The sequence below is a fragment of the Bicyclus anynana genome, chromosome 15, assembly GCF_947172395.1.
Source record: "Bicyclus anynana chromosome 15, ilBicAnyn1.1, whole genome shotgun sequence".
In the NCBI taxonomy this organism is placed as follows: Eukaryota; Metazoa; Arthropoda; class Insecta; order Lepidoptera; family Nymphalidae; genus Bicyclus; species Bicyclus anynana.
In genome coordinates, this window is record NC_069097.1 from 10,287,724 (window position 1) to 10,315,569 (window position 27,846).

The following is a 27,846-nucleotide window of genomic DNA, read 5'->3' on the forward strand; positions in this document are numbered from 1 at the left end:
TGGAGTATTATTATATTCTTTGGTCAAAGTATATTTCTCTGACTCCCAATTAATAATCTGTCAAATTATTTTCTTGGTTAATCTGTGACTATCATGTCAGTGTCTTCATTTGTGGTCTGTGGTCAGTGTCAACTGTCAAGTGTCAGTGTCAGTCTGTTCCAGGGTTCCCAACTTAGGGGTTTTCCCCCCAGATTTAGGGGGTAAATAAGTGAAATGGGATTTTTTAGGGGTCTGAAATTTTTAGGGGTTTTTTCAGGGATTTTTTGACTTTATCTAATACTTTATTAACTTTTTTAACTTTAATATTTTTAAATTGATGATAATTTTAATATTTCTTTCTTGACCTAGCGACTTATAAAGACATATAATACATTATTCTACAACCACTCTGAGGCAACTGGCGGCAAAATCTGAATCATTAGATGAAGACGTAATATTTTGTCTGTATTAAATATACTTTTGAAACAAATTACAGCATATTATTTCTATCATTTATTTATTTCTTCTTTTTTTTTAAATTTTTAACAATATAAGTATAAAATTATGAATTTATATTTTTTAGGGGGACAACTCAATAAATAATGTAATTTTAGGGGTTTTTGACATAAACTTTAGGGATAAATATTTTCGAGAGTTGGTAACACTGGTCTGTTCATCTGTCGGTAAAAAAAAATAAAAACAAAATATCAACAACTTTTATAGTAATATTTTAAATTTTAATTAGTTTTAATGATTTAGTATTAGTAGGAGCAAAGTTTTTACTATCACTGAACAGCAATATTGTATATGATGCGTGTATTCCTTGCAGAAGATAATCTTTGTGCTCAAAATTTATTAAAACTTGTTTCTCATGGTAATGCTATACTAGCAGAAATACTAAGGCTTAAAGACCATATCCCCAAAGCGTTTTTGTAAGTTTACGTGTTTTTATTAAGTTTTTTTAACTTAAAGTTTATTGGCTTTTACATCAAAACGACTCTATTAGTCATTATGAATCATGAACGTCTGAGGTACAAAAGAGGACCTTTACAAGTTAAAGTTTTGATTCGCATGGCAACAAATGATGTTAGGGGGGTGTATCCAACAACTTCCATACTGCCTCCATAATCTTATGATCAGGATGTAAACCTTTACCAAATAAAATGAATTTAAAATACCCATAAACTTCTACCAAACAATTTTAAACCCAAGGCAACCTTTTCATCCTGAAAAAAGTACTGGTCCATAAGGATATAAAATGACTAAGGTTACCTATCTATACAAAAGTGAAAGGTACTCATCCTGAAATATTGAAATAAGCTTGACATACAAAGTTGATTGACAGAAAGGTAGTTTACAGTTAGTAGATATTTGCTAAGAACAGATTTTGCAACAAGGCCAGATTAAGGAGGTATAAGCAATGATAATTTTGTACTATAGAATGGTGACATTCTTACAAAATTACTGCAAAAAGGGATCTATATAATAGGATACACAGAGCACATAAATGAACAATTTTGTCTTTAAACTCCACTATATATTTATGTATATATAGTTTATACACTTAATGAAAAACACAACTCAACATTGTGGACAATATTTAGGTATTATTTGTTCAAATAATGTTTGTTGTTGACCACAACTAACATTGAGTTGACTATAAATTTCCTCTTTTAAATGCCTCATTTTTCATGCGCTATTAACACATCTAACAGTATTTAATATCACAGGCGTCTGCTAGTCTGGTATAAATTGATTGTTATAATCATAATCTACATTACCACAAGTAAAAGTAAAAGTAAATCTTTAAAATACAAAATCTCGTTAAAAATATTAATTTTAGTTGATTATTTTTATGAGTAAACAATGATTTCTTTCAGATTGGATAGCAAAGAAATACAACAAAATTATCAAGATGTCATCATGGACTTTAGTTATTTTAAAATATCAGAAGTTCAAGAAAAGAAGATAAGCATGAACAATGTAAAAATATCTTAACTTAACTTATTACTAATAAACTATTAATAAGTAATTCTTAAAAAACTCATCAAGTGTGTCTATAATCTATCAATTAGTTTAATTTCAGAAATTACAAGATTTGGATGATGATTTAAAAGAAAAGTATCTGGAATTGATAACTCGGTTCTACTTATTGTTTGAAAATATTTATCAATACATTGTGGATCTTAATGCTTTTGTAGAGCAATTACATGATGGAGCATTCATACAACAAACAATTGAAACAGTCATGAAAGATATAGAGGGCAAACAACTGTTGGTATGATATTCATATTTAAGGTTAAAACCATCTCTGTTTACTATAGCAATATGAGCAATGGCCCAAAATGGGTTGTTGATTACAGCTAGTATCAGATATATTTACAATAATTATACTAATATTATAGAGGTTGTAGGTGATAATCTCTGGATACTGAACCAATTTTATTCATTATTGGGAATTGGGAACTAAGCAGGTGAATACAAACATAAACTTTAAAGTTTCATGATAAATATTAATGATAATGTCAGACTGATGGCTTAACATGCTCTCGGAGGCACAGGTTTACTATTTATTATAGGAATCTTCAAAAGTTGCTTTGCCACTTAAGTTAGTTGTTTTGGCTGTTTTCCATGTCACATTTGTTATTTTTATTATTTTTTTACAGTGCGAATCTCTATATTTATATGGTTCTATGCTTCTTCTGTGTGATCTGTATGTACCTGGATGGGTGAGGGAGAGACTGTTGGTAGCATTTTATCGCTACAGCACTAGTCAGTCACAATCAAATGTAGATGATGTTTGCAAGCTTTTAAGGGACACAGGTTATAATCAGCAACAGGGTAAAAGACCATCAGATTATCCAGTTGAATATTTCAGGTATCTATCAATTTTCTTTTAAAAATTAATACTTATAATATCTGTTTAAATACTAGAATAGGAAAACATAATTTTTTTATTTTTCAGTCGTGTTCCAATCCATCCAGAATTTATGGAGAAGGTAGTAGGAAAGTTAAGGTCTGAAGATATATACAACCAGCTGGCTGTTTATACTATTCCTGAGCATCAAGCGTCAGCTCTTGCCACTCAGGCCAGTATGTTGGTGGTCTGCCTATTTTTTACACCACATTACTTGCACGGCGACACGACAAAAATGAGAGAGATTGTAGACAAATTTTTCCCATGCAACTGGATCATACCTATTTACATGGGTGTTACCATGAATTTAGTTGATTATTGGGAAAACTTCAAAGCAGCAAAGAGTTCCCTCAACAATACATGCAACACAAAAATGGTCAAGGAAATGTATGCAAAACGAGGCAACTCTGTACAGTTGCTTATTAATAAGACTAAGTCATTGTTAAAGGAAGGCACACTTACTGATGAGTTTGTTCTGGACAATATCAGCAAGATATTGAATGTTATTTTAAATTCAAATCATGTTTTACGCTGGTTACTTTTGCACAATAGTGATGTTATATTTTTTGATAACAATAAAAAAAGTAAACAACTAAAAGACTTGGTTACTAAGGAATCCAACTATGATCCCCTTAAAATTCTTGAACTTCTAATAAGTACAGCCGAATTAGAGTTAAAAGTTAGAGAATTTTTGAGAAGACTACTTGATTCAAGAAGTGATAATTGGAAAAAAAATAAAGAACTAGCTTTAGAAGCTATTAATAATTTGTCAGAATTATTTTCAGGCTCAAACCCCTACACGAAAGTGGTAGAAAATGAGCAACTGAAGCTTTGGTTTGGGAACATAGCAAAGCAGCTTTCTTCACTTAATGAACCCATTACACCAAAAACTGTAAAAAAGGTCACTCAACTGCTACAGGTACTGGAAAACGTGGAAGAATTTCACAGTATCAAAAGTACTTCAACTGTAGTCCAGTTTCTCTGTGACAGTAAAGATGCATTAAAAAATGTCCTCAGAGCAGCCTCTTTAAAAGAAGATTCCTTAGTGACATTGGAAACAGTGGCCGACTTTAGTTACGCTTGGTGTACGATAGATTTGTACACAATATACATGCAAGATAGCATTAAAGAAAATCCAGCAGTCACAAGTAGACTCCGTGCTCTGTTTCTAAAGTTAGCTAGTGCTATGGAAATACCTTTACTGAGAATCAATCAAGCCCAAAGTGACGATCTAGTATCAGTTTCACAATATTACAGCAGTGAACTGATCAAGTATATTCAAAAAGTTTTGCAAGTTATACCAGAAATGGTTTTTAATATTGTCGAAAAGATAATAGACCTTCAAACGTGGACAATTAAAGAAGTACCAACACGAATAGAGAAGGAGAAGTTGAGGGAGTATGCACAGATGGACCATAGGATGGAAGTTGCTAGGCTCACACACTCCGCTTCAACATTCACTACTGGTAAGTTCCTTATTAAATTATGTGAAATCATCAAATCAGCTTATTATATTACGGGAAATTAGCAGCAGAAAATTTTCATAAACTTTCGAACTTGCATCAATTTCAATTACCTACCCAAAACAATATTCTATATCATAAATAAGAATCATCTAAACTAATATTATAAAGAGGAAAGATTTGATTGTTTGTTTGCATTCATTGGGCTCTCAAATTACTGGACTGATTTGAAAAATTCTTTCACCTATGAATGAAAATTATGAGCAAGTAATAATCTGTATACCCGAAAGGGAACTATGTGGGTTAAAACCGCGTGTGACTTTTAATTAATTGAATTTGTTATAGGAATTTTGGACATGAGATCAACTTTAGTTGGAGTAATAAGAGTAGATCCTGCAGAGTTACTGGAAGAAGGCTTGCTTAGAGAACTAGATGGACATATAAGCAAGAAGTTCTTTGAATTCATTGAGCCAACAGCAACAAAAAAGTCAAACAACTTATTGCCAAGACTCCAAAAATTGGCAGAAAGTATGGATGGTTATAAGAGATCTTTGGAATATATTCAAGATTATATTAACATTCATGGCTTGAGAATTTGGCAAAAACAGGTAATTTAAACAAATTTAAAAAGAACAGTTTATCTGTTACGTAAAATAATAAATATTATTATGAAATGGTTTAATATTACAGGTGTCTGCAATAATAAACCAAAGCGTAGCAAAGGAGATTAGTATACGAAAAGGCGTTAGTTTGTTTGGACCTTCTGCAAGCTTTATGGGAAGTCTTGCTCGACAGATCGTGCAAATAACAGATGCAAGGTGGGAATGGTTTTCAATTTGTTTTTATTAAATTATTATATTATATTCTGAAGCTATTGCATTGCAGAAGCAGCATGGTTAAGCTCTAACGTTATTGGACTTTGATTTTTTTATAATTACATCATTTATTATCACAAGTGTCTAAAAATTTATATTTATACCCTCACTAGCTGGTGCTCACCCGCGTGGTTCCCGTAGAAATACGGGGGTAATTTATAGCCTTCCTCGATAAATGGGCTAACACTGAAATAATTTTTCAAATCAGACCAGTAGTTCCTGAGATTAGCGTGTTCAACCAACCAAACAAACAAACTCTTCAACTTTATAATATTAGTATAGATTTTTAATTTGTTAGTTGATAAAAATCTATTGAGTTTGGCTTTAATATAATTTAAGTTATATTAAAGCCAAACTCAATGGAAATATTGTAAATTATAAATAAAGTATAAATAATTTCAGGATGTGCGTATACATAAATATATCTGCAGCGTGGTTTGATGTTAAAAACCACAGTGAAGTGATAAATACAAAAACATTTGCCAAATTGAACGAAGCGATAGGAGTTCTCGGCTTACACGGTCTAGACACCTTATACGGCTATATGATAAAGAATCAGTTGCAGCACATTCAGAATATCTTCAGATCCAATGCGGATAAAATTGCAATCGGAAACACTGATGTGAAGGATTTGGATCAAGTCATTACTAAGGGATACAAGACATATCAGCAAGTGTCAGATTTAATAATAGTGATAGGTACTTTACAGATATTGCGTAAGCATATCGCCTATCAGCTGAACACAAGCTGCAAATTTGACTCTGCACATTTAGAAGCTTCTTTGCGTACCATGAATGAGTAAGTCGTTTGTATTTATGATCACCATTTATACAGGGTGTCCCGAAATTAATGGATAAAACGCAAATGGTAAATACACCACCTAATTGTTTAAAAGTAATTTGAATAATTTTCCAAAAATTCCTAGGGTGACCAAGTTATATTTTTTTTTTCGAAATTTTCTATCTTGAATCAGTTTTTTCAATGCTGTAGCTGATGGAATTAAGATTTTGAAGATCTGATTTTTGTTAAATGTTACGGATTAAATTATCAATGTACCATAATACTATTTTTGTAAATAATGTTTTATTTGTTTTGTAGAAGAAACTTTGAATGCAATAATTATTTTTCTTTCATTAAGTTCACCTAATTAAACAACTCAAATTCCAAAAAAAAAATATATAACTTGGTCACCCTAGGGATTTTTGGAAAACTATTCAAATTAGTTTTAGATAATTAGGTGGTGTATCTACCACTGCGTTTTATGCATTAATTACGGGACATCCTGTATCAATTACAGAAGGTTACATTTTCCAACTAATCAATGCTTTATTTTCATTTGAGGTCTTTACTGAATGAAATCAAGAAGAGTGCCAAGTCAGAGTCCAAAATTATACCCTTAGAACTCTTACATAGCTTGGAAGAATATTTGGTACGCTGTGGAATTTATGAGCCTTTCGAAAAAATCTATGCAAAAAATGCTCATGAATTTATTAATTCCGATATGGGACGACTCATGGCAATCGTTTTAATTGCTCAGCTACCGAGATTACAAGTATGCCTTAGTACTGGTATGTGTCAGCCACAATAAATATTGAAACTCAATGCATGATTTTAACTACTAAAGCTTCTTTTTTTTATTCTTTACAAGTTAGCCCTTGACTAAAATCTCACCTGATTGTAAGTGATGATGCAAAGATGGAAGCGGGCTAACTTGTCAGGAAGAGGATGAAAATCAACACCCCTTTCGGTTTCTACACGACATGGTACCGAAACTTTAAATCGCTTGGCGATACGTCTTGGCCGGTAAGGTGGTAACTAGTCACGGTCGAGGCCTACCACCAGCTAGACCTGGACCAATTTAGAAAACCTCAATCGGCCCAGCCGGTGATCGAACCCAGGACCTCCGTCTTGTAAATCCGCTGTTTTTTAAGGCCTTAGGAAGTTTCTGCATTGCCCTGTTCAGATTATGGAACTGGAAGGGCAGTGTAGGTACTAACATGAAGCTAAGACCTATGCTTCAGATGGCATTCTGTAGGACATTTTCCTTACTTGCTCGCCTTATTAATTTTTTAGGTTTTCCAATCACTATCAGATTGACCTTGGTCTGGTAAATCTATACTAATATATAAATCTGAAACGCGCTAATCTCAGAAACTACTGGTCCGATTTGAAAAATTCTTTCAGTGTTAGATAGCCCTTTTATCGAGGAAAGCTATTGGCTATATATTATCCCCATATTCTACGGGAACGAAAACCACGCGGCGACAGCTAGTATTACAAAAAATAGGGAAAAAAGTCTCTTTTCATGAATGCCATGAAACACACACACAAATGTGTGTCTGGTAAAAACCGATAAACATGCAACATTGCAATGATTCTGCAGTTTGCAATTTCTACTATACTATTGGTTCATCACAAATTTTCCTTGTGCATTAAAATGGGTCATGACATTACCTACTTTATTTACAGGTGATTTAATAACAAAGAAACCAGGAGAAAATATCGACGGCTACCCCCTTTTAGTTGGCATTTACACCCTACTGCGCCAATCAAAGACTGAAAGTGTTGAAAATTTTGTACAATTTCTTTGTAAATATGCTAAAGTTGTAACAATTAACAAGTAAGTATTTATACTACATTATGATATAAGTGCGGTAAGTTGAAAATTACAGCCGAGGCGATATTGCAGCTCGAGCAAAGGCGAGACCTATAGTAAGGAAGCAGAGGCTGTAATTAGCAAAGCGCACGTATGTCATACGACGTTTTATAACACATTTGCGAGAAAACACACTTTGAACACCGTTTCTGAAAATGAATTTGCATCTTCAGAACTGTTTTCCGAAAACATTTTGATATGCTTGTCATTTTTGCACAGTTATCGAAGTGCGCACACCAAGGTTTTTTTTTGACAAATGCACCAAAAACAGCCAGTATTTCTAATAAAGTAAAAAATCAAAATATTTTTGTTTTTCTGATAAAAATAAATGGTTCACATTTATTGTCAAAATTATAAAATTAAAGAATTAAATGTTTTTTTATTAAATTTTATGTCACAAACTTAATTTTATGTATAAAATGTTGAGCACTTTTCCGACATAAAAACTCTTTGCCAAGATTTAAAAAAGTACAGTTTGTTTTTAGACGGATGATAAAGGTTTTATATTACACTAGCGGACGCCCACGACTTCGTCCGCGTGAAAGTCATTGTAAACTTTCAACTACCCCTATCCTATCCTAACCTACCTCTACCCTACCCCTACCCCTGCCCTACCCCTACCCTACACTACCCCTACCCTACCCTACCCTACCCCTACCCTACTCATTAAGGCTGCACTTCTTTATTTATTCCACCCACCGCGAGTCGCGTCGAGCGCGGCAACCGTTACACAAAAATAATCCATATAGCATGAATTAGTATTCACGCGCGATGGCTCAGCGTATTTCTTGTATAACTTTGGTGTTTCTTTACCGATTTTTATGATTCTTTTTTTATTGAATAGGTAATAATATTAACTTTCTTATAAGGGATGAGTGATGAGTGTTATAAACATAAGAGTACACAAATATAATTAGAAAGCTCCGAACTGCTAAGCTATCGGGAGTTACACGTGTTATTGTGAGTCAACCATAAAAGATAGACATATATATGCTATTGTGTTTTTATAGATAATCTTAAGGAAAACATTTCCGTCATACATGATTTCTATGTAGCTTTAACCATTAAGGCTGTACACGCGAAGGAAGCTAAAAAAAATTGAGTAACTTCTCCCGTTTTCTCAACATTTCTCTTCACTGCTCTGCTCCTATTGATCGTAGCGTAATGAAAAGTATACTATAACCTGCCCAGGAGTATGTAGAATAATTGTACAGTTTCGTTAAAATCCGTCCAGTAGTTTTTGTTTCTATAAAGAACATACAGACAGACAGACAGACAGACAGACAGACAAAAATTTTACTGATTGCATTTTTGGCATCAGTATCGATCACTAATCACCCCCTGATAGTTATTTTGGAAATATATTTCATGTACAGAATTGACCTCACTACAGATTTATTATAAGTATAGATTACGGCACATGTGCATTTATTTTAAATTACGGCACATGTGAGTAATGAGATACATTACGCTATTGAAATTTGTGAAATAAGCGATACTTTACGAGCAAATGTGTTTATAAAATCTTTGACCTTGAAACATCTTATCTTATTTATGAACTTAATTGGAATTTGCTAGTTTAGGATTTTTTTTGTTTGTCAAGTTCTTTTATAAAACTTACTAGCTGGCCCTTAAGCTTTGCTTTGACTTTTTCCCTACCTCTACCCAACCCTACTTCTACCCTACCCCTACTGTACCTCTTCCCTACCCTACCCCCTACCGTACACCTCTTTTAAGTATTATTTTGATTATTGATTTGATTGGTCACGTACATTTCGAAGATCCAGTTTTATTTATAAGTATATAGATATAAAATAATAAGGGTTGAAATTAATGAAACACTGTCTTTCAGGTTAAAATCTGGCGAATCAACTAATGAGGGCACATTTATAATCAGAGTTTTGCAACTGTTTTGTGAGACATTCAATTATTCCTTCAATAAAATAGAAGATAAACTACCATTGGTTCTATTAACTCAGGCGCCTCAAAAATAAAAAATAAAAACATATTTGTGTTTGTTATCCTTTAGAAAATGTTGCAATGCAATAATTAATAACAAAATACATTACATATTTTTATATCATATGCTTTAAGTTTTCAAATATTTTTTTGGTATAACATACCTACTCAGAGGCACAATTATCTGCCCACTTTAATATGACGCGAGTATATTAAAGTGGGTGGATAATTGTGCATCTGAGTATATTTATTATAGTACGCGCGTTAACAACTGAGTCTTAGGGCCATAAATCATTTCTCTATATCTATCTCGCTTGCACTTATGGGTCTTATGGAGCCGTCTAGTGAAGGGTGTAACAATGAAAGACATATTATCGATAAGTAAAGTTTATTATCGTATCTTGTTCACAAAATTAAAAAAATTAACAATATTTGATTTAATATAATACATATTTCATATTATATAATTATTAACTAAATAAAATTAATCTTCATCTGAGTCTTCATCATCAGAATCTTCGTCTTCTGCCAAATTTATTATAAGCGGCGCGTGATCTCTAATTAGAGCTTTTTGTAAATCTTTGTTTTGAAGTTCTTCGGCATGCCTAACACATTTGGCCCAGTCTTCTCGTGTGACATTTTCTATGGCTCGGTGGAGGTGATTTTCGACATCTGCTATCTTGAAGGTATTATTATTCTTCGCAACTTCTCCCTTTACTTGTGCCCAAATTAATTCTATTGGGTTATATTGACAGTGATATGGAGGGAGCCTTATTACTTCATGACCTCGTTCATTTGCCAGATGGTCTAAAGCGTAGACCTTCTGCGGGTTACTGGCTTTTACTTTTCTTATTAATTCTTCAATAATTTCGTTGCTGGAATATGGAATCTTTTTCTTTGTCAACCATTCTTGAATTTCAGCTTTCCTCGTGTTTCTTGTGGGTATCTTTTCCAACTGTATCGAATGATAGCTTGCGTTATCGACAATTATAACTGAGGGCTCTTCAAGTAGATTCAGGAATTCGGAAAACCATGCCATATATGTTTCGCCATCCATTTCTGTGTGGTAATCAGCATCCTTTGATTTCACCGCTTTAAATATTAGCTTCGCATCTGGAACGAAGCCAGTCCTTGCAGAACCCGCATGGCAAACTATTAATCTTTGGCCTTTTCCCACAGGCTGATTCTTGAAACCTCCTTCATCGTTGCTTCCAAGCCACATCCTCTTTCTTGCATGGTTTTGATTAATCCATGTTTCGTCTAGATAGAAACGTGGTCGCTGATCGTTAGTTCTTCTAAGTAAATCCAATTTCCTTAAAAAGTCCATTCTAGCACAAACAATATCAGTTCTTTCCATTAAATATTTACGTCCTTCGCTATTTTTCTTATACTGGAACCCAACCTCCTTCAGTAGTATTCTCATTGAAGTGTTGCCGCATTTAAAATCGGGTAATTGTTCACGGAATTTTTCTAAAATTTTCGCCACGGATGGATACTCTCCATTCTCATAAAATGAAGCTACAGTTCGCTTCAACACACTTTTATCAAAATCGTCAATATTAGTGACGGTTTGTGGTTTCTTAAAATTTGTTCTTGGTATACAGGTACTGCCTGATTGTGATACTTCCGTCTTGATTCGGTCCACTGTCGCTCTGCTCACACCACAAACAAATGCGGCCATTTCACGTGGTTTGTTGAAATTTAGAGAAGCCACTTTATTCGGATCACTTTTCAATTCATTGAGAAACAGGAATACGTTGTGAATCAGTGTTCGAGCTTGAGGGCTAATATCGCCATGTAATTTCTTCAGATCAACGTTAGAAAATAAAGTATCCATAGTGCGCAACGAGTAACACATGAATGTATTTATTTAATTGCAGTAAACACATTTATAGCAAAAAAAATACGCAATGCAATTACATTAGAAACCGACCAATCAGAATCGTCCAAATCATTATTGACTCATCATTAGCACGTGCGCAGGTAGCCGTTTATCGATAATTAGGGTGCGCAGGTAGGCGCGCTGCACATTCCTATCTTTTTTGACTTTTATGACCGGACGACTCAGATGATAACGCGCATACTATAGTTATGTATAATAAATAAAATATTTAATCTTTTCATGAAATTGTTTTATTTTGTTATTATAAATTAGGCCTATTTATGTATTCTAGCGGACGCCCACGACTTCGTCCGCGTGGAATTCAGTTTTTCACAAATCCCGCGGGAACCATAGATTTTTCCGGGATGAAAGTAGCCTATGTGTTAATCCAGGGTATTATATATCTTCGTTTTAAATTTCAGCCAAATCAGTTCAGTAGTTGCGGCGTAACAAACATCCAAACTTTCGTGTTTATATTTGTAGGATTGTAGGATATGGCATATGAAAAACACATTAGATGAAGTCTATCATTAGTCTACTTTGTTTAACAGTGGCACTATACTAAAGCCAATCTCAATGTGGATTGTGGAATTGTTTATCACTAAACAAAATTAAAAAAAATATAAAAACCTCCTCCTGTTTTTGAAGTTGGTTAAAAATGGGTATAAAATAAAGTCATTTTACACCTAATAATATTTTTAATTAACTTGATTAATTAACTTATAATTGTGTTGAGCTCATTAATCAAATTTAAAAAATTTGATTAATGAGCTCAACACAATTATAATGTAGTTATTATCTTATGAATAACATTTTATGAAAACAATACATATAAAATAAGGGTCTGTCTGGAGTTTCAAAATAAAAATTTAAATTAAAAATAAATAAACTGTGTTTTTTTGCTATTTACATTATACTAAAACATTATTAGTGAATAATCAGTGATAACTGTAATAACAATAAAACTTCTAAATTATCTTTATGCAGCACTAGCAGAAACCTTGCGGCTTCACCTGCGAAAATATAGGGATAAATAAACTATGACACTCACATACAGCCCAGTGGATATGACCTCTGCCACCAATACCGAAGGGCATGGTTCGAATCCGGTCTGGGGCATGCACCTCCAACTTTTCAGTTGTGTGCATTTTAAGTATAAAATATCATGTGTCTCAAACGGTGAGGGAAAATCATTGTGAGGAAACCTGCATACCAAAGAATTTTAATTCCCTGTGTGTGTGAAGTTTGCCAATCCGCTTTGGGCCAGGGTGGTTGACTATTGGCCTAACCCCTCTCATTCTGAGAGGAAACTCGAGCTTAGCAGTGAGCCAAATATGGGTTGATAATGCTCACAAATAACATGGCTTTCACTACAAAGCCTGTGAGAAAGGATCTTTTACCACTAGGTAAAAGAATTTTAAATCAGATCATTAGATTCAGAGATTAAACAAAGACAAACTTTACCTCTTTATAATAATAATTGATATGTAAATAAATAAAAAAAAAAATACAAAAAAATACTATTGATTAGGTAAATAAATACAAAAAAAAAAAATTAGTAGAGATAATATAGAAGTATAGATAAGTCTATCTATAATTTTGCCTTGCAAGTTCAGGATTAAATTGAGAATTGTATTTGGGTTGAATTCTTTTAGGGGATTCCTGTTTGGGAGTGTCTTCGTTACCATGTAGTTTTGATAAGAACATTTGCGTTTTGTGTTTTTCTTCTTGTTCACGTTTTAATCTTGCTTCCCTTAATTTTTGCAAGTTGTTTTTAGATTCATCTTTATTTTTATGCTTTGATTTATGTTTTTTCTTTATGTTTCCTATGATTTTTTCATTGTCCTTTCTCTTTAATTTAATATCCTTGTCTATTTTTGTCTTAGTACAGTATTGCTTGAATGAATTTAAGGGATCATAGCGCTGTTTTGCCTTCCAAGCAATTTCACCATCTTTCTCATCTAGTTTTTTATGTTTTGGTTTACCATCTTCATCTCTTATAACCAGTTTTTCATATGTATCTTTAATATCTCCGGGACGCGTAGATCTTGCTGAATCTGGAGGAACCTCATACCAATTTTTCTTACCAAGAGCCTCATTAGTGTCTTGTCCTAAATATGTTAAATATCCAATCTTTTTCTCATACTCTTCCTTTTTGTCTTTCACTTCTTTATCGTGCTCCGTGTTAGTGGACTGAACTGCATGCTCAAGGTCTGAGAAAAAGTTTATATGTTCTTGGGTCTCTGTAACCTTTTCCGAAGTCTGTGGCTGAAGATCTAAATCTTTCAATTTCTGTTTGCTTTTAAATTTAAGCGTATTTAGTCGAGCTTCGCGCTCCGCCCTCTGAATTCGCAATTTTTCCTGTTGTTCCTTTTCTGCAGCTTCCGCTTCGTCCTTTCTTACCCGTGCTATATTCTCTCTTGTTCTCACATGCCATCTTAAAGAAGGAAGACGTTAAAATTATAATTTGTGCATAATGATACTACAATATGAATTCAAGAAATAAAAACATTTATTTGTGCAGAATACTAACTAATAAATTTAGTTACTTTAAAATGGAATTTACAATTTACCTTTTTTTGGGGAGAATGTTCATTTTAAATATCGATTTATTTTACAAAAATCTTATCTTTTAGCACAATAAAAAATTTTTATCATATTTATTTTTAAATTTAATTCCACAGAGCATAAAGTATGTAACTTAATTTTAGCCACAGAATAGAATAGAGTCAAGCATCGACCACAGAGGCACAGATTCTATACCAAGATCATTAAAATTATAGCATTATTGTATAGCTGGCAAGTGGCAACCCTTTTTTGCTCGCTTGGAAATAAAATGGACTGACGCTTTGATAAATAGAAATTGAAAAATTGGAATATCGTCGTCGAATAAGAATATTAAAAAACGTAAAATTATTAAACTTAATGGGAATCAAGTGAAAGTTCTAAAGTGATAATGTAAACGGTAAAGTGTCGATTTTAACTTTGAGAGTTATTGCGTTTATTTGATTTATTTATCAACACGCTAGGTTATACTCAGTTAAAGTGTTTGGCAATTAGGCATAGCCGAAGCCTTGTGTAAAATAAAATGGAAACTGTGGAGGAACATCCAGTTATTACTACAGAAATAGATGTCGTAAAATTGAATATAATCGAAGAACTGAGTGCCGACGAGTCAAATGTATGTCACAAAACTAATGGTGTCGACTGCGCCGAGTCGACCGTAGGCGAAGGCGGTCATCCCGATGCGGATGTGCCTGCCGAGAAGCAGTCTCAGCCGGACTTGGAGTCGCAGCCAGAGTCACACCTACTGGGGGTTGAAACCGAGAAACCTGAAAATGTGACTATTTCAGACAATGTCGAGCCTATTCTCGACAGTACTGAAGCTGCCGCTGCCCCGGAAAGCGAGCTTGAAAGCCCAATGGATCAGACAGATGCAGCAATAGAGGTACCAGATTCTAATACTGAATCTGAAGTTCTGCAAGGTAGTGAGATATCTCCCACTGATGAGATACCTCATGAGGTTACAACTGAAACTGTAGAAGAGTCTGAAAAAGAGATTTGTATTGAAGAAGGAATTATAACAGAGACTATAGTTGAAATGGAATCCTCAGTGAGTACTGTTCATTTTGAAACTGAAGTAGTGGTAGAAAAAAATGATAATGAAGTTGATAGTGAATCAATGGTCATTGAAAACCAGGGCTGTGATCAAGCAAATAATATCTTGAATGAATTGGGACCAAATATTGAATTGAGTGAAGTACTTCGTTCATCTGATGTCAGTGAAAATGTTGAGAATAATAATAGTTCTGTGAAACAAGAAATTTTTAATAAAGAAGAGTTACTTGATATTTTGGAAGGTAATGATGATACAGAACAGCCTATCCCTAAAGTGTCTGACACCTCTGCTCCAAATGTAAATAGAGATGCTGAGAGAGCATTGCTACAACTATCTAGACTATCAAGAAACTCAAGAAAAAAAAGTGACTTGAAGTCACCTAAAATAAAAAGAGGTGAAAAAACAAAGAGTCCCATAAAAGATGCATCTAAGGGTAAGAATATGGAAAAAGAAAAACAGCAGACGCTGGTGGAAGAGAAAAAACAATTAGACAATAAACTTCCAGAGAATCATGCAGACAGCACTGAAGAGTCTCAACTTGACAATGAAGAACAAGACAATAAAGTAGTTGATAAAGAACAAGATCAAGAGGACAAGAAACAACTGGAAATCTTACAGACTGATCAAGATAAAACACAAACAGATAGTATTGTCAAATCTCTTGTCATGGATTGGGAAGATGAGCCCACAGAGAATAATGAAATTAGCATCATCCAGGAGGGTGAAGACTTGATAAAGGATTTGGAGGAACTTAAAAAAAAACAAGAAAGCATAGTTTCCAATAATGATTCATTGGAGACGTCAGTGAAAGATTCACCAAGTGTTGAACTTTATGAAGAATCAACCAAAATAGACATTGACAGTCGCACACGCAGGATCAGTCGAGTCATAAAGAAAAAAGTTATATTTGACCCCGACAATCCAGATACTTTCACCAAAGGTAAAAGCAAACCTAAGGAGGCCCAGGTCCCAAAAGAGCCAACACCATCTAAGAAACCTAAGTTGGAGCAAGTGATACAGAGATCTAAATCAAAATCACCATTATCTAAATTGCAGTGGAAAAAACCATCTGCGAAAAATAGTAAACAACATAGACGGTTAACCGAAGTTGACAAGCTATTAATGGACGAAGGCGCAGTGAATATGATATACCAGCTCACTCCTGAGGCATCCAAGGGCAAAAAGAATGTAAGAACAAAAGCAGAATTCATTAAGAAACTTCAAAGTTCTACTCCGGACAGTAAGGAAATGAAGTTTAGAGAGAGAAAAAAGGAGTGCAAGTATGAAGAAGGTGAAGCGAAAAAACTTCTCGGAGGAAAACATAGACCAACTTTGAGTAGCTCAGTGAAATCTCCCTGTGTCAGTGAAGATTTCGAGACGCACAGTGCAGATGATTCTATTATTTACAGACGGCACTCTTCCAGCTCATATTCTAGCAGCTGTATGAGTCCACGGCGTCTCAGTGACGTTGAGGCAGGAAGTACACAGTCACAGGTCACAAGAATATCCCAACCGCCCACCCCACAGCATGAAACAGTAAAAAAACCTGACAATGAGGAAACCGTCTTCCAGTCGGGACTTCCTAAAGAGTCAAGTAATGAAATGATAAACAAGAACGATAGTTGTTTATCTATTAAAGAATCTATTAAAGAGAAGTTAAATTCGAAGTTATCTCTCGCGCTAAATAAAAGGAAAAGAGAGAATTCCAAAATTGAAAAGCCTGCAAAGCAGAAGAAACATGAAAGTGTCACAACTTCTTCAAGAGAAGACAGGCTTGATCAATTTAAATATATATCTGTTACATTTGATCAAAGATTAGCCATAGTATGTATTAAAAAAACTGGTGTAAAAATATGTGTAGAGGTGAGTTTTCCCATTTAATTATTAAAATTGCTAAATTGTTGTAATTTTTGCCATCTATTTTTCTCAAAAGTTACTATATAGTTTTTTATCTACACTAATATAAAGATTGTGTTGTTGGTTTGGTTGCATTGAATAAACTCTGAACTAGACTACTGAAGACTACTGAACTTATTTAAAAAACTCATTCACTGTTTGAAAGCTAAACTATCACCAAGTATTATGAGCTATATTTTATGTCTGTAATCCTACAGGAACGGGAACCATGCAGGTAAAACCAAGCGGCATCTGCTATGAAATTATTAATATAATTAATATAATTTTACGATGCTAATTATAGAGTTTTGCTAATGGTTTGTTTGTTTGTGTGGTAGTTTAACCATTGAGGTAGTTTAAAGGATACTAGAAATATTATATTGTAATTTAAAAATTACAGATTTTGAAGGAATTGGAGGAAGCGCTCAACCTTGTGGACAACAGGCAAGATATATCAATCACTCTGTTAGAATCACAATGTGGCACACTATGCTCCAGTTTGGACTTGAGTCTGCTATTGGGTGAAAATAAAGAAATAATAGCAAATCATGCTTACGAGCTAGCAGAATCTGTCAGGTAAATACAAAAAATCTACTTGTCTGTTCTCATTTAAAAGAATCCATTTGCTGTGTCTTTATGGCTAATATTCATCTCTCCTAATATAATAGTAAACCATTGACTGAGATTTGAGACTGAATTTACATTGAGCTGTTAAGGCTTAAGCAATATTAATATATGATGGAATTATTTGTATTTATTTTATCAAGGAAGCATAAGGGCTCATGGCTATATCCTTCCTCAACACACCAATTTCACATGTTTTTCATACAACACATTGGTGTGTTGTTGCAAAAAACAGAAAATATTCCTTTTTAGGGTTTTTGTTGCATATGCTGTGTTATTGGTTAAAAATAAGCAACAATTGGTTTCCATGCCAACAAAGTCGCAGGCGTCTGCTAGGATAACCAGATGGCTACATATTTAGTGTACTGTGCAGGTCTCTGCTGGTGGTGGTGGCGCAGCACAGCAAGCTGGTGTGCTGCGGCGTGTGGGGCGCGTGCGCGGGCGTGGCGCTGGCGCTGGTGGCGCTGAGCGACGTGGCGCTGGCGTCCGAGGGCGCGTCCTTCTGGCTGGCCGCCGCCGCCGCGCCCGTGCTGCCTGGCGCCGCCGCGCTCACGGCGCGCTGCCGCCCGCTGCCGCAGGCGCTGGTGGGTACACTTGCAGTAGTAGTGGAAGTGGTTCAGCACAGCAAAATGTATGCTGTGTGCACCACAAACTTATATGTGTAATTTTTTGCAAAATGGCGACTGATTAGTTCCAGTTTTGGTCACTGAGTTAGAAAAGTTTGTGGTACTATATGTATACTATCTAATTTATTGGCCAACTAAAGGGCTACACCTCCTTATATGATGGGATAGGAGGAGATATAGAGCTCAGATCCAATGCTAATGGCCGAAACCAATGACTTAACGTGCCATGTGGGGCACTAGGTTAAAACACCACCATCTTCCCAACTCCTTTACGCAGTGGGGTGATGGTTCGATCCCCGCCCCGTTGGTCTATTGTCGTACCCACTCCTAACACAGGCCACTATTTGGAGGGGAATGGGAATATTTTTTTTTTTTTAATAAAAGACATAACAAATATTCTTTGAAAAAAGCAAAACTTGTATGAGTGATATCTAGTAGCTAGGTAGTCCACAAACACTTCTATAAAGAGAAAAGATTTGTATTTTTATAAAGAGCAAATAAACTCAAAAACTACTGGAATAATTTGAAAAATTCATTCACCAATAAAAAAACTATATTATTAGTGAATAATTGCTACATTTTATCCCAGTATTCCCACGGGATTAGGGAACAGATCACTCATATCATTCATATTTTTTTTGTGATGCGATTTGTGTATTTCGAACCCTTATTCCATGTAGTGCGCGAAATTAATATTGTTTTTATTAAATTTTATGCGAGTCAACTACTCTATTAATAAAATGTTTGTGTTGTAATTTCAGGTGAACGATTTGGTGATATTTGGTCGTCGACTGTCCGCGACGGAGGCGTTACAAGGCGGGCTCGTAAGCCGCGTGTTGTGGCCCGACAGATTCGACGAGCAGGTGCAGAGTGTAGCGAGAGACATCGCCGCACAACCGCTGCAGGTGAGGCGTTGACCTCTTATAATTAAAGGACGCACAATCATGTAGAAAATTTCACTTAAAAACTAGCCAATTTTGCTTTGACAGTTTTAGAATTATTGGTAAAGAAAATTATACCTAAAGACCCTTAAATATAGTCCAATATTCAATAAAATCCTAAATTCAGTGCAAATTCAACCTTAAGGATACTACTACTAATTGAATTGGGTGCTAAAAAGTTGTGTTTGACATTCGTTGAGTGGGGACGTTTTTTAGTAGCTGATTGTGCATCTACTTTTAATAGGAGATCAATGAGGTGAAGCCATCCTTTTGTATGGAATTAATTTTTAAGTAAAACTTCTTAATGCTTCACTTGAGGAGTAAGTTCGTGAATGCGTTACGAAAATTGTAATAAGACGTTGCGTGTTGCCATCTACAGGCATAGTGAAACAGTTTTTGTTATCTTAAGCTTTGACATTACATGGCGTTCTTATATAACTTTGACACAATCCCTTTTTGTACTTTTCAAGAACCTGCAGTTATGTTATGTCTGAGGTTCATTAAATTGAAATATATTTTAAATATTCTATAAGTATATTTAAAAAAAAATTTAAAGGAAATTTAAAAAGCAGTGAATATTAATTTATATGTTATTAATTAAAATACGAGTAATAAAATAACAGGACACAATGTAAAGTAAATCACTCTGGAGAGTTTATTTACAACAAATATCAATAATAATCATCATAATTGTAGTCATTACTGACGGGCTGGCAGTGCGCTCTCCAGCCCGTGCCTCGATACAACAACTCAGACACTTGCAAGTGTGGGACACCTCCGTTGTGCACACAAATATGCTTTTTGGGACACAAACACGATTGATACAAAGAAAGATGGCCTTCGACTACGTTCCCACAAAAGTCACCGCTCTTGCACAGCGGTAATGACGTACATTGGTACTTCGTGACGTCATTGTCTGTTGTGTTAAGTTTCCAGTAGTTGGGGTAGCGACACCGACACGCGAGGGTGATGTTGGGCGGTGTTAACTGTATGTTCTGATGATGCAACTCTTCGAGCTCGTCCGGGTTCATTCGCTCGGATGTCGTGTCGACCGTCAGGGGGACCTCGTTCACGTCACACTCACGCCATCCTGTCACTGGGCGACAGAACTGCAAAATAAACCTTTTGTTTTAACGCCCTATGAGGAATGAAAAATGAAAAAAAGGTTTTATTCATTAAGTAAATTATTACATACAAGTTGCAAGGTCGCCTGTACTTTGGAAACCTATACTACTGGCTGCTCTTGTAGCCCAAGATGTGTTATAAGATAGCGAATAGCGAAAGGGACTGGAAGAACATTACCAGGGGGGAGAAAATTCCCCCGCCTCTTACAAGGTCAAGGGGGCCTCGAGGATCTTCACACATCATGCTTTGAAAAATTTGTTAACGATGATGTTTATTTATTGTAACTGTCAAACATCAAATGATGTTTTGAATAGAATCCGATTTATTTTTTTGGAAAATTCACTATAATACATAAATAAAAAGTACAGATAATAATAGCATCGGATGTTATAGATTTAAGAATAAGAGCTTTTAAGAGTTTGTAGCATAACTAGTTAAGTCATAGCAGTTTTTGTTTGCCGTACATTACCTGTCAGATTAGGTTTCCAAGTCGTTGGAATGACGATTGAACATTGAAAAGTGTATTGTCGATCGGTAACAGCTGCCTGTATCCATCAGTGAATGAATTAAATGTCATTGCTGGATCTCGCAGCATAATGGTTTTTGAATAGTTGCTAATAGTCCTATTATAATGGGCATCCATTTTCATTTTATTAAATTAGTCGTACAATGTTAAAGTGTCAGATCATTCCATAAAAACGGCTTTTTTTTTCTAAAAACACGTCACATACGACGTCGATGTAGATTACCTGTAGATGCGCACGGTTATTGAGTTCAATGCGCCGCTCGGTTGGCGCTCGCTCGTCGCAGCGCAGCCTCCGGCCGCAGCGACATAACCGCACCAGCGCAGCGCGCCGCCAGTAGCGCTGCAACAGCGCAGAGCACGCTTGCTGCGCTGCGCACGACGGCAGACTGCGCTCGCTTTCTTCCTGTTGTGTTGTATAACGCAATCGTGCAAACCACAGAACAGACAACGCTAAAAGCTAACGCTTTTAGCAATAGAAATAGCAAGGCGGCGTGGCCCGCGTACACCCAGGTGTGCGGAACAACGCAAGCGTGTCCGCGCATGTACTAGCAGTCTTGTTTTGTTCTGTGACAAAAGGAATAAATAATATTCAAGTCTAAAGTAAGGGTGACATATTTAATTTTTCACTAAATATTAAGCAGCCATTTAGGTCACGCCCCTGGGTACGCTGGTTTCAATACAAAGAATTGACACTTTATAAATCTTACCTCTTATATCTGTGGTGCAAACTCAGAAGTCAATAATAAAAAGAAAAACTGTAGTGGCTTTGAAATAGACTGATAGTGATAAAATTGGTTAGCTAGACTACTATTATGGCTAATGGAATGCAAGGCATTTGCTGTCTTGAAGACGTTTAAATTATAGGACTATAGGTGGTAGGAAACACTGAAAAGGAATTCCAGAACTAAATTTTTAAAGTTAAAAAAGATAAGCGGTTCGCCTGGATGATAATAACCATGTAGGGATGACACTGCTCGCGATTCCTAATAAAATTCTTCATAAAAACGTTCCATGTATGTACTGCCTATGGCGGTGAAAGATTTCATCTCCTTATAGGGAGACTTCAGCTGCCAGAAGCTTCCATCTTCTTTATACTTGTAACTAGCAGACTACAAGGTGTTTCACCCGAGTACTTTAATTTCCCTTACGAAAAATATGACCTATGTTTTTCAAGAACAATATAGGATTCTAATGTTGAATTTTTTTTTCAAATCGGTCCAGTACTACTACACTATATACCTCTTCTTTATAATTATTATTAGTATTGATGTCTGAATATTTATTAAAATTTACACACATAACACATCTAATACTATCTATGTACATTTAGATTGTAGTTGTATATACATAAGTGCAGTTATCTATGCTAATATTATAAAGCTGAAGATTTTGTTTGTTTGATTGCTTGAACGGGCTAATTCCTGGAACTCTGGTCTGATTTGAAAAATTCTTTCAGTGTTAGATAGCCCATTTATCGAGGAGGATTATAGGCTATATATTATCTCCGTACTCCTATATGGGAACTGGAACCACGCCGCGTCAGCTAGTAATGTTTACTTAAAAGTAATATGATGAAACTGTCCAGTTAAAATCTTATAAGGATTTATGGTATCACTTACGAGACCGTAGTAATATAAAATCGGCTCTTCACTTTCCTCGTTCGTTTTTATGTTTGGAATTAAAAACATTAGGAACAAAAACTTTAATGTATCCATTACTTTATTAAATCTAAACTAACATTTCGTAGTTATTTTGAGGTCGTAACCTAGATTGATAAGATAAATTATGTAATTGATGTTCATTTACCGCTTCTAGAATTCAATGTAATGCAATGACCAATGATACGTAATTCGAATTCGAACTATACAGAGAATTTTCTATAAAGATTTTTTTTTAAATGAAATGAGAAAATATTCAAAAATAATCAGTTGTGTGAAAAATATATATTAAATTAATAATATTTATTACCTTTGTCATTAGTAAAGAAATGTTATTGGATATTGGATCAATAATAATTTGTATTTGAAAATGTTTTGTAATAACAAGCGTTTTCTCACGGTATTCTTAGATTCGGGACATCAAATACATATTAGTGGTATGCTTCTAGTAATTTTTACTTCTTTTTTGTATTCCGGGATTCCAGACATTACGCTGCTGCTTAATTATTATTGGTATTATGTTGAGTTTTTATGCGAGGCGGTTTTTATCTATATTTTTTATAGTACTTTTCTCTGGATGATTGGTGTATTATGTACTTTTTGTACCTCTGTCAATGCATAATTTCATTATGATCAGTTGATTAGTTATAGCAAAACAAAGTAATAAGAAATATTTATTAAAAGATAACGATGAAATACGAATGTCGACCAATAGCGAAGAATCTAAAATATCGCTCACTCTTTCGTTGCCTTGGACGAAAGAGACAGTGAAATTTCAACTTATCCGCTATTGGTTGATAATGATGTATTTTTCTCTTGTATGTTACATTGCATTGATAATGTATTTTTAGTACACTCAGAAGTGGATTACAAAAATAAGAAAACCAATGTTGAACAAAAGGTTATGATTCAGAACATTTGTCAGGACAAATTAATTAACAACTCGAAACTGTCACCAAAATAAGGCCCTAGAATAGCAGAGAATGATCTTGAGCGGAGCCACACACTTGTGAACGTTGTGTGTAGAGTTAAAGGCTCCTTTGACTGTTAACAAACACTTCCCTTTTCCACTCAACTCACTCTCCCCGCATATCCCAAGTAACCCATAAAGAATTACACAACAAGAAATGTGGACAGCTCGAACGCCACGAGCATACCGAAGTCGACCGAGCGGCTTGTATCGCAAGTCGTTCCCGCCAACCGATCGGTACCCCTCTCTAACTCCCCACTATTTACGGAACCAAGTCGCGCCACCTGACGTCATATCCGTCTCAGACTACTATTTCCTACAGTATATAAATCGTACAATCGTATCGTATCGTTGTTACAGACTATACTACTGAAGAAAAGACTGCTGAGTTTGAAGAGCAACAGCGAAGCGGAGCTCACATTCCTGTCGAGTCTGGAGATGGAGCGCGACCTGCTGGTGCAGTACTGGACGTCTGTGGAGGGTCAGGAGCTGCTGCGAGCTACGCTAGACGCCGCCTAGGCCAGCGTCACACTTTGTATAACATTTACTATAGGTATATAGTCTAGTTGTCGCGCACTTTTCTTGTAGATCTAATATCAGCCACACAATGCTGCTCGCGCTGCCGCGATGTTGCCCTGTCTTTCTACACACACAAATTATCGCGTACTAGTAATTTGACTCGTGCCGACATGATTGGAAGCGGTGGGAAGCGGCTTGAAATGCGACAGGACGAGCACAGGTCCCTTTATACAGTGTTTATTACCGTATTTATATCTAGTCTGTCAACGTCTGCGCGGTGCGTTACTATAGATATAAATACCTCAATAAACACTGTATAGAAGCATATTATTTTGTCTGCCACAGTACGTGTCTGGCACGTTAAATGTCTGTAGATATGAACGGACCTTAACGTGGCCACACATTTGCTTACTTTCCACGCTACTAGTGCAGTGTGTGGTGGGCGGGTAAGATGTTACGAGATATATCGTGAAGACAAAAATACATTGTCATCGGTGTATTGAAAATAATACTTTCGTCCCATCGCCGATAGCGATATTTACGATTCTGTCGATAATAATGTCGTTTTCCTTCACAAGTAATGTCTATGACCTATCTTAGACTAGGTTTTTTAAAAGATGTAAATGAAAACTAATCGAAATTGAATTTTAGTTGCTTCAAAAATGTTGTGGCTAATGTTTTTTTTTAAATTGTTTTATTGGCGGTAACATTTGTATTTCTAGAGATGTGTATATTTTCTATATACTTTATTAAACATCTCAACCGATTATATTAATCGGTCTGTGCGCGCGACTATTATTATTCTATACAAAATATTATCCTCATTATCGACATTAACTTCATTTCGCAAGTGGGGAAGATATTGCACGATGTTTTTGAACATTATTTGTTGAAAGAAAGTATCTATGTCGTGTAAATAATGAAATTATATAACAGATTGCGTTATTGAATGTTACGTATTGTTTAATGAAATAACGAATTGAGAAATTTGAATGTAAGGGTTTACTTTATAAGTGGACAAATGGACTACTTTAGTTTGGCGTTATATTTCTGACTTTTAGAAGGGTAGTTTCTTTAAATAATGAATTTTGAAACTCTACGGTCTATTGTAATGTGTCTGTGGTGTTCACAGTACTGAACACTGTTTAGTCTTGCTGAATTTTGGTTATCTATGGTCGGTTAGAGTTAGTTAAAAAGTGTGTATGCAAAAAAATATATATACAATATTCACTTTCTGTTAAACTTAGTTTTAAGTTGCATTTAGGGTACGTGTTACACTATTTGTGTTTCAATGTCTAAAAATTAAATTATTATAAAATTTTAAATATCTAAGTTTGCTATTAAGTACTGCAAATGCAATAAATTCATGACAAATATCATCGGAAGCAATAATCTGATCTTTAGACCCGAGATAGTGCTAATTGGTAAATCAGTGGCTCCATTGCGCTGTGCAATAATAAATTTTAAAAAGGTTATAAATTGCTCATTTTTCTTTTATTAGATCTTAAAAAATACATTGTATTTTTTTGAGACTTTTATACTCCCAAATTTTAAATTAAACTTTTGATTACAAGTCACAAAACGCTGTCCGCCATGATGGTCTATAGTCTATAGGTTATCTTTGCCATTACGTCAAACAAGTTACTAGTTTTCATCTGTCAGTTTTATATGAAAAACCATATTTTTTTATATTTGTACCGAAAGTATAGTAATTACCATCTCTGTTTTTAACGAGATTCCAGGAAAACTATAACTTGAAACATTTCAGTTTAAAACAAAAATTAATATTGTTTATACCAAATTTGAAATGAGTCAACTACCCTATCGTTGATGTTTTTTTTTCCGCATGGCGATAATCAGATTGAAGCTGTTTTTGTATATAATTTTAATAATTTTAAATTATATTTTATAGGTATTACTGAAGATTTCGAAAAATGTGTTATTTAAATAAATGAGATACAAAAAAGTTTGGTCTCATTGCAAATGCTTTTTTTAAAAAACCAATTTTGAATAAACATAAAAACCTTTAATATATGTAATGCATTTGGTGTCGTTGAATTGTCATTCAATTTGCTTTTGTTTGACTGATTTCAAAAACGGAGCCTCCTGTATATTATAAAAACCAACTTCTTTTTTGAAGTTTGTTCTTATGATATTGTAACATATGAATTTGCAGTATTAGGATACAAACTACGATATTTTAGTTTTTTGTTTAATATACGATGAATTGTATTGTTTTTTTTTTATATTGGAGAAAGACTGCTTTTTTATTTGGACGATAAACCATTTTTGGAGACTGGCGTTTAGATAGCAGTTACAAAAAGCGACGGTTTTGTTAGATCATAATTACTAGAAAGATTTAAAAAATAAACTTTATAGTTATGTTGTAGTTTAAATTGTTTATTTCTTTGTTTTAGATATAATATGAGTTTATCATATCATTTAGGTTATGTTAATAATATTTTCAGCCAAAGTTCTCATTGAATATTTTCAAGGATTAAAGTAACTGTTAACATAAAACTGTAATTGCAATTTCGTGGTTTCGGTAGGTGCATTTCATTCCTTTTGTGTATAAAATTAATCCTTATGTTAAAGTAATTAGTAAATAATGTACTTTTCGAATCAGTATAGGGTTTATTTAGATTAAATTCACAAAGTTTATGTAGATGTAAGTATAAAAATAAGATAGGGTAGTTGACTCATATCAAATTTAATATAAAGAATATTAAGTTATTATAGTACATGGAATAAGGGTTCGAACTGTATGGATTTTAGCGGACGCCCGTGACTTCGTCCGCCCTTAGACCTCTTTTATCCGGTTCTATCGCAAAATACGTTCTTAGTCGATACCTACTAACTAAAAACTACCTCCCTGCCAAATTTCACCTTTGTTTTCAAGTATTCGTTTCGTTATTATATTCCTTTCGATTTATATATTATGATTATGCATAAATCATGAAAGAAAATACGAAATTCAATCTTAAAACGGGGTTTAGGTATTCTATTCTATTCTATTCGACTTTCAACCCATATTTCACCCTATCTTCTCTTTTAATTTTAGGGATAAAAAGTAGCCTATGTTCTGCCCCAAGGTCCCATTTATCATAATACCAAAATTTTGATCATTTTGATCGGTTTAACCGTGAAAAGGTAACAGACTGACAACAACTTCAAAAACGCTGTTATCCCTTGATTTGAATTTTTTTTTAAATTCTTTAACTTTAACTTCAAAAACTCTGTTAACCATTTTGTGACGTCACGATGTTACTTGATGTCACTAAAGGAATATTAACAACTAATAATTTGGTTAAAAACTTTTGTTAAGGTTTACTGTTTATGGGCTTACGTGTTGTCATGTATCAGATAAAATATAGGTAGACCATCATGGCTGATAGCGTTTTGGCTTGTGTTGTCAAAAACAATATTTAAAAAAAAATTAAATTTTTATGTGTCAATGTATGTTTTTTTTTTGTTTTCAGTCACCCATTTTAAAAAGTGTCAACTAGCCTATATTGTTTACAAAAATAAAGTGCCTTTCATAGTATGTTTTTTTGTATTTTTCCTATATCCATTTAGTTTAAACTCTCGCATAAGCTTCTGCCATGCGCAGT

The 27,846-nt window shown here is 34.4% G+C and overlaps 4 protein-coding genes across 4 annotated transcripts; 2 read left to right on the forward strand and 2 right to left on the reverse strand.

Annotated features, from left to right (window-relative positions):
• Positions 1 to 645: 645 nt before the first annotated feature.
• LOC112043157 (WASH complex subunit 5) lies at positions 646 to 11,970 on the forward strand. Its single transcript, XM_024078451.2, has 11 exons — positions 646 to 911; positions 1,860 to 1,962; positions 2,066 to 2,257; positions 2,646 to 2,857; positions 2,945 to 4,362; positions 4,705 to 4,967; positions 5,050 to 5,177; positions 5,637 to 6,032; positions 6,576 to 6,802; positions 7,704 to 7,854; positions 9,743 to 11,970. Exons 1-11 carry the CDS (start codon positions 787 to 789, stop codon positions 9,882 to 9,884), a joined length of 3,357 nt encoding a protein of 1,118 aa, XP_023934219.1. The 5' UTR covers positions 646 to 786; the 3' UTR covers positions 9,885 to 11,970.
• Positions 11,971 to 12,605: 635 nt separating this feature from the next.
• On the reverse strand, positions 12,606 to 14,461 carry LOC112043160 (leukocyte receptor cluster member 1 homolog). The gene is made up of 2 exons (XM_024078454.2): positions 14,305 to 14,461; positions 12,606 to 14,168 (listed from the first exon to the last, which is right to left on the reverse strand). The coding sequence occupies exons 1-2, from the start codon at positions 14,325 to 14,327 to the stop codon at positions 13,319 to 13,321; spliced, it is 873 nt and encodes a 290-aa protein (XP_023934222.1). The 5' UTR covers positions 14,328 to 14,461; the 3' UTR covers positions 12,606 to 13,318.
• A 91-nt stretch (positions 14,462 to 14,552) lies between these two features.
• LOC112043158 (muscle M-line assembly protein unc-89) lies at positions 14,553 to 27,779 on the forward strand. Its single transcript, XM_024078452.2, has 5 exons — positions 14,553 to 17,213; positions 17,647 to 17,822; positions 18,244 to 18,454; positions 19,258 to 19,401; positions 24,077 to 27,779. The coding sequence occupies exons 1-5, from the start codon at positions 14,820 to 14,822 to the stop codon at positions 24,233 to 24,235; spliced, it is 3,084 nt and encodes a 1,027-aa protein (XP_023934220.1). The 5' UTR covers positions 14,553 to 14,819; the 3' UTR covers positions 24,236 to 27,779.
• LOC112043161 (uncharacterized) lies at positions 19,416 to 24,069 on the reverse strand. The gene is made up of 3 exons (XM_024078455.2): positions 22,708 to 24,069; positions 21,312 to 21,491; positions 19,416 to 20,546 (listed from the first exon to the last, which is right to left on the reverse strand). The coding sequence occupies exons 1-3, from the start codon at positions 22,801 to 22,803 to the stop codon at positions 20,109 to 20,111; spliced, it is 714 nt and encodes a 237-aa protein (XP_023934223.1). The 5' UTR covers positions 22,804 to 24,069; the 3' UTR covers positions 19,416 to 20,108.
• Positions 27,780 to 27,846: the final 67 nt, after the last annotated feature.